This window comes from Odontomachus brunneus, unplaced genomic scaffold (assembly GCF_010583005.1).
Source record: "Odontomachus brunneus isolate Ranch 3 - 2012 unplaced genomic scaffold, Obru_v1 Obru_scaffold_015, whole genome shotgun sequence".
Lineage (NCBI taxonomy): Eukaryota > Metazoa > Arthropoda > Insecta > Hymenoptera > Formicidae > Odontomachus > Odontomachus brunneus.
In genome coordinates, this window is record NW_022639465.1 from 1,006,539 (window position 1) to 1,014,112 (window position 7,574).

The 7,574-nt window shown below is 32.5% G+C and overlaps 1 protein-coding gene and 1 long non-coding RNA gene across 9 annotated transcripts in view; one reads left to right on the plus strand and one right to left on the minus strand.

Annotated features, from left to right (window-relative positions):
* The window catches only part of LOC116841267 (G-protein coupled receptor Mth2-like), a 32,200-nt gene extending 29,307 nt beyond the window's left edge, over window positions 1–2,893 (plus strand). For all 8 annotated transcript variants that reach the window (XM_032809003.1, XM_032809005.1, XM_032808999.1 and 5 more), the window contains one exon: window positions 1,326–2,893. In XM_032809003.1, the coding sequence (XP_032664894.1) occupies window positions 1,326–1,701 (376 nt within the window). In that variant the 3' untranslated portion in view covers window positions 1,702–2,893. The remainder of the gene's footprint in view (window positions 1–1,325) is intronic.
* Window positions 2,894–3,016: 123 nt separating this feature from the next.
* Window positions 3,017–6,000, minus strand: LOC116841270. Its single transcript, XR_004377526.1, has 2 exons — window positions 5,855–6,000; window positions 3,017–5,046 (listed from the first exon to the last, which is right to left on the minus strand). It is a non-coding gene; the product is annotated as an uncharacterized LOC116841270 (long non-coding RNA).
* Window positions 6,001–7,574: the final 1,574 nt, after the last annotated feature.

Here is a 7,574-nt window from a genome sequence, read left to right on the forward strand (position 1 = left end):
TAAAATTTTGTATAAAGTTATACATGATTATATATAAGTAACATATATTAACATGTAGGGGCAAATTTTATACATAATTGTATGTAATAACGTAAAATTATATATAATTTTATATAATTTTATATAATTATGTATTAAAATTTTTCATTGGGGGAATACATGCATTAATCCACATAACTGATAAAATTAATAACATCGATATAACGCCTCCTGCGAATGACCTCGCATAATGTCGATCGGCCCTCGTTCCTAACATGGTGATTATTTTTAGACAGAGACTTTCCCATGCCATGGTTTGCTTTCATAATTACGAAATCTTCTGAAGAAATAAACATATCGCCGCCGTTTTGACCGCGGGTGCGAGATTCCTTCGACGATGCGAAAGCGTCTATGATTTCGGAAAGAATGACGAACGACCGTGCGAATATAAAATCGAAGTGAATGCTCTTGGTGTAAAAGGGCCGGATGAAAGCCACACTTCTTAGAAGACCTCTTAAGAAAAACTTTTAAGCTCTACTCGAAATTTGACTCGACTTTTTAACATTTACTCGTCTATTTAAAGATAACCGCAATCGTCCAGAAATATTTATCCTCGTGGATAAAATCTCGAATATTCACGTGAATAGCAAGATTCAAACTCAGCGATTTTAATGCATTTAGGTGATTTCAGAGATAGTGATCTGTTTTAATGGTTCCACTCTGCAGTATTCGCAAAACTTCTTTTTATTCTTTTAATTCAGATAATAGTTACGTTTACACAGTAGTACAAAAGTCGACTCCATGGTACAAGTTTTGCCTTTTCGTGATCATCTTTTTTTATATGTTAATGCATCATATATTTTACGTATGAAAAACGCACGAGAAAAAGCCATTTAACCTTCTTAAATTATCTTAAACCATCTAAAAGCCATCTTAAGCCATATATTTTTAAATTTAAAACGAATGATCCAATATCTAGATATAAAAATATTACATAACATAGATATAATGCAAAAACGTTTTATATTTATGTTGCCGTGTTATATCGTTATAACCAGTAAATAGCAGAGCAATATGTAACAGTTTTAAAACAATTTGAATTAAATACTGAAATATCACTGTAATCTGTAACATCATCGTTCGACCGTGCATTTCACGTGCCTAATGTTATAATTTTGAAACTCTCAAAGATTCATTTATTAGTTTTTCGTGCTAACCATGTAAACATAGACTACAGCACGGATATCACTACTTCAGTTTATGTTGTCCTCGTTAACGTAGTCGATGATAAAACTAATCGATCACGTCGTAATAGCAAGAAATATAACATAAAAAATATATTACAGGTTTAACCTGTACCTGAAGTTGTTCATCGTAATGGGCATAAATTGGTCCATGGAGATAATATCGTGGGCGTTCAAGAGCGCACCGGCAGCCGTCTGGTACATCACCGATCTGACGAACGCTCTGCAGGGTCTCATCATCTTCATCATATTCGTGTGGAAGGACAAGATCAGGAAGCTACTACTAAAAAGATTTGGCTGCCGGGAAGACATATTCTCCAGAAACTCAACGCGCAGTGGATGCCACAGCACAAGTGCCTCGCGCACCATCACAACGGGAGTGTCACTTCAGGAGAAGATCAATCCCTACGTACAGAATTCGAACTGCCGCGCGAAGAATTCGTCCGACGAGAATTCGACCGACTGCCCTAATGTATAATGCGAGGAGAGAATTCCTTTCATGCAGAATCATCGCAGTCGGTAGCCTATAATAAACTTAATGGTGTCGTAATGCAATTTTACAGTCAAAGCTAAATTTTGTATTATTGCGCGTTGATCTCTTTTTTTTCACTTTATACAGGGCATCTGGCGCCACAACACAATAGCACAACGCTTATACATTAAACTGTACAGGAAAATTTTCTATCACAAGATAGAGTTTTACAGATTTCACAATAGTTAGTAAAGAATTGATTATAAAATATCAACGAAAGTATGTGATTGCACGGAGAGTGCTAAGGCGATCTTTGTAAGTAAAGTCTCATCCAAAATATTTAGAATCTCTTCACAATGATTAGATGTTCACGTGTAAATTATGACCCAATAAGCAAATTGATTTGAACAAAGTATATAAATTACAATATTTTATATAATCTATATTGTTTACATGACAAACGGCCGTGTCATATACATCTCGTAGAAAATATAAACAATTCATGTAGATGTAATTTTGAAATTTACAGCATAACCCTGATTTTGACAATGTCCTGATACACTCTGTCTGTACAAAAGCATTGTGTCATCGTCAGATAATCTGTATATAATATTTGAGACATAAAATCAATGCTACTCTGCCTTTCAGGTAGCACACACGCTTGTTTCTCTCTATACTTTTTAATTTTTTATGTTTATATATATATTCTTTTAATGTTTTAAGTATTTACGATTTAAAAATATTATAAATATTTTTTATTTTTATAACATTATTAGCAATACGGCTGATGTTATAATTTTTTAGTATTTGTAGCGTTCTTGTAAAAGTTCCCTGAAATTTGTATGAAATTGTCATATAAATTACTTTATACTTTAGATAAACGTGAACTATATAAATATACATATATTATTGTTGTATTAAAGATATTGACGGAAGAGTTCGTGCACCTGTCTTATAATGTGAATGTGATCACTTATAGAAGATTATCATACACCATTACATAATCATTATTTCATTTTAATTTTTATTCTTATGTTCATTCCTAAAAGATTTTAATATCACTATATGTTACAGTGGATTTATATTTACCTCCGGTAAATTAATAAAAGTATGTTGTGTGTAAGTTATATGTATCAAATGTATGCCATAATTTTGTACAAATTTTACTTTAATATAACTTACCATATAATCACATAACTTAAACCTACAATACTTTATAACAGTTTTACTTAAGATGACCAGATTTCCCAGTCCCAAGTTCAGAACACTTCCTAAATGTATGGAGTGAAGGAAAGGAAAGATTATTGAAAGTATACATACATATATATAAAATATTTTATTTATAGACATATGTAAAAAATAACTTAATAACAATGAATGCCTGCTATTCTAGTAAATATAGAAACTATTGCTGACATAAAACTTTTAGTTTTATTTAAAATAAAGAAAAGCAAAGCTACACTGTCTTTAGCTATAAAGCCGGGAAAAAAGTAGAAAATTATAATATTGATATAATATTACTGTTACTTGATTGTAAGATATGACCTTTGGTCTGTTCTTTTCAGCTACATTGCTGAACTAGTGTAATAAGTTAAAATGAGACAAATATGTTGTTCTCACTCTAACTTATTGCACTAATTTAGCAGTGCAGCTAAAAGAATAAATCAAAGATTTATTCTCCAAATATATCAATTCTCTCGTGCGCGTCCAAATGTATTTAAATATCCTCATTCCACGTCACGTGATCTCTTTAGTTCGATTGGTGAGACCCATGATAGAGGCGCTGAAAATCGTCTCTCTTCGTTTCAAGACGAGAGTTAGGCCGCCTGCACATTTGAACTGTCAGGTAGCTTACTATGGGATTGGAACAATCAACTTTAAACTAAACATTTAATACGCGTACTAAATAGAAACTTTCTGTTAAATAATCTTAAGGCTCCTGGGTCCTCGCTATGGTTGTCCTTATTTGATGACGTTAGAAACGAGAAATTGCATGTCAATTTATATTACAGTATACATAGAAATTAAAGAATACATACACTAAATGACTGTTATGATCGATTCAACGCACTTATAAAAATATCCGGACATTTTCCTTTAACCTAAACAATAAGCAGCCGTAAAATTAACGCAATAGAAATCAGGGGAAATCAGATGGGTTAAAAACGCAAGTTGCATGCTACACTAATTTTTAATATATAAATTTTTAACATATAAATTTAATATATAATTTTTAATATATAAATTTAATATATAAATTTATTTTAATAAATTTATTATTAAAATTCTAAATTAAAAAATTTTTTTAAATAAATTTTAAATAAATTTATTATATATACATATATAGATTACTGAGGTTAAAGTGTCTGAATATTTTTGCAAATGTGCTGAATTGATCAAGATTGTCATTTTATGCATGTATTTTTCAATTTCCATAACTTGACAATATAAATTGAAATACTATTTCTCGTTTTTGACATAATTAAATAACAGCCAAAGTGAGGATACAGAATCCTTAATATCGACAATGTATGTATTATACATACATATATTACATATTACATACATTATTACATATATTACATAAATACATATATTATAGCATAATACTCATCAAGAAAATGTATCAATTGCATCGTTGTTGACATTGTCAATATTAAAATTATTTAAAATTAAGTTATATCGAGGCGACGAGTTTAGTCGTGCCGGAGTCACGTGTAAATTTAAGTTTGCCGTTTGCATATTGTTTTAACGTAACATTAAATGGAAGGAGGTACTTCAACTGGGAAATATCTCAAAAGTTTAACACGCGCGGCATTCGCCGTCACGCTCGCATGATAGAAATGCTTTCACTACACAGGGAATCTCAGTAATTTAAAATAAATAGTTTGATACGCGTGCAAGTTACCATTTAGTAAAGTAATTATTTAGTATGTGTATCACATGTTTACTGTGAATTAGTATTCCTGACAAATAGGACAGAACATAAGACTGCCGCAAGGGCAATCGATATCCAGTAATTCGAGCTTCCTTTTTAAATTTGCAAACCATTTTAACTGCAGCACTTGCCACTTTTGTGCTGAAATAAAGTTATTGCAAAAAGACTATATATTGCAATAATTGCTTTCTATAGATGTTACTTTTTTCCAGAAGTTCGTATTCTAATATAAACTCTGGTTGTTCAGACATCTTAGACATTGGTGGTTTAACTATAATTTCTACCGGAAAGCTGCTTGTACAGCAGCCTGTGCCTGTACTTGGGCAGCTAGTTGGGCATGCTGGTCCATTACTGTGGCTCACTTTAGTCTCAGTAAATGTGGTGGAGTAGACATTTTCACAGATATCCCTCAACTGAAAAAAAAATATAAAACTTCTAATTAATTTTCTCTGATGTTAATTGTGCAAATACTTTTTCTGTGTATAATTTATAATTTGATCAAGTATTTTTCTTTCTTCCTTTCCATTTTTTAACTCTTAACTCTTTGAATACAAAGCAGTGCAACAAGAAAATATTCTGATACAAAACTCAATTACATTGGCTGTATTCAGAAAACACAGTGATTATTGGTTTTTACCATCAGATCTCTAATTTTAGACCAATTATGTTGAAAAATTATTCAACCATTATATAACTGTTGTTTTTTTTAATATAGCCATTATCAAGTGTCGTAGACATTCCATCTGTGATCAGCGACGTTAGATAGAACAGAAATAAATTGATATTCTGAGCTTAAAGTAATAAAGCTTATAATTGAAACTGTTGCTAACAAGCTGAAAGGATGACGTGTAAACGGTAGCCCATGAAAATGCCGATAAAACCAACTCCAAACGTATACATGTGTCTATAAGCCATTGCAAACATTTCACGCTGAACGTTCACAGGCTGCAGAGAATATTTTATATGTGCTCACAGCATTTAAAAAATTAAACATGTAACGCGTCAATTTTCAATGTTAGTAATTATCCAATTTAGCGGCCTTCAATTTCGATGAAAGTAGATTCAATCAACGCGTTTTTGCATGCCAAACAACTTTTTCCTCTGACGAAATCGTCGCTCTCTACTGCGAAGCGATATTGTTAAAAATGCTAGTATGATAGGTATGATAGGTTAAGAAACCCGTCATTGCAACGTAAGTCTGTTAGTTAGAGTTACACTTACTGTATTAGTGTAACGCAGTGTGCAGCAACTTCATGAAAATACTTAAATTAAGAATATTTTTAATATATTTGACATTTGTAACACGGGAAAGATATCAAACTACGAGCGCGGCTGCGACCCCGCAATCCCCTAGAAACTAACCTAACCCAACCTATAGTCACATTGGTCATCGGTTATTGGCTGCGTTTAGCAGAGAAAGCTGCTTTGCAACTGCTGTAAAATTCGTGAATCTGATTGGAGTATGCTCTTAATTTTGGGTAATTCCAAGAGCATATACCAATCAGATTCACGAATTTTACAACAGTTGCAAAACAGCTTTCTCTGCCGAACGCAGCCATTGTTTATTAAAAAATGTCCAACCATTTTTCTCAACTTTTTAATAAACTCTCTCTCAATATTGGTTCCAGGTAATCCTAAGATTTTTCTCCAACACCATTCTGGGTGCTTTCCAATTGCAATATCCCTAGACACTTTCATGCACACAGCAACACAAGTTGCATTCCAATTATCGAAATCGTCAACATTCGTATGTACTTGACCAGAAAAAAACTCCGGTTGGAAAAATATTCTTTTAAATCGTTTGTATTTCGTATGAAGAGTTTTGAAGTGCAATTGAAAAGATTTGCGAGTCATTCTATTACTTATAATTAATTGTTCTTTTTTGGACCATGTAAGTAGTAGTAGTTTAGGCGGAAATAATAACCGGAGGTAAATTAAAAAAAGGTTCGATATGGTATCGTTTGTATTTTGTATGAAGAGTTATGAAGTATCATTAAAAAAATTTGTGAGTCATCCAGATAATTTTAATTAAATATTAAAAAATCATATATTTGACCGATCTATCGATCTCAAGCGTTGCTGTGGAAGTACCGTCAAGTATGATCGGTGTACTATCTAGTATTTCAATATTCCTGGTTCTTTTTCGGGTGATTATGAACAATAAAGTCTTTTTAGAATTTTGATATCTTTTTGCAGCTCTTTTGGTAAAAATATTTATTTTGACTCCGATATTGATAATCAATCGGGGAGACCGAAAAATATGCAAGTTATATATTGTTTTAACTTTTTTTTTATTTTTTTTTCACTTGTCGAACGTTGCTGCTTTCCCACAATTTAAACAAGTTACTGATCTTTTAATCACATTATGTAACTGCAATATCGAACGACTAGTGGGGGGTTGCGCCCCTCATAATCCTCCCGCAAAACTAACCTAATGGCTTCTGCACACAGGACGCGGTAATGCTTGCCGCGCGGCGGAAGTTTGCGCGACAGCCAATCAATATGTTGTTTTTCCATAAAAGCTAGTTATTACGGAAAGCAGCATATTGATTGGCTGTCGTGCGAACTCCGCCGCGCGGCAAGCATTACCGCGTCCTGTGTGCAGGAGCCATAACCCAACCTATCATCACATTAGTCGTTAGTCATTGTTTATTAAAAAATTATTAAGAAAAAAGTTGAACACTTTAATAAACAATGACTGACGGTTAATGTGACGATAGGTTGGGTTAGATTAATTTTGAGGGGGCTGCGCCCCCCGCTAGTCGTTCGATATTGCAGTTATATAATGTGACTAAAAGATCAGTAACTTGTTTAAATTGTGGGAAAGCAGCAACGTTTGACAAGTGAAAAAAAAATAAAAAAAAGAAAATAATATATAACTTGCATATTTTTCGGACTCTCCCGATTGATCATTAATGTTGGAGTCAAAATAAATATTTTT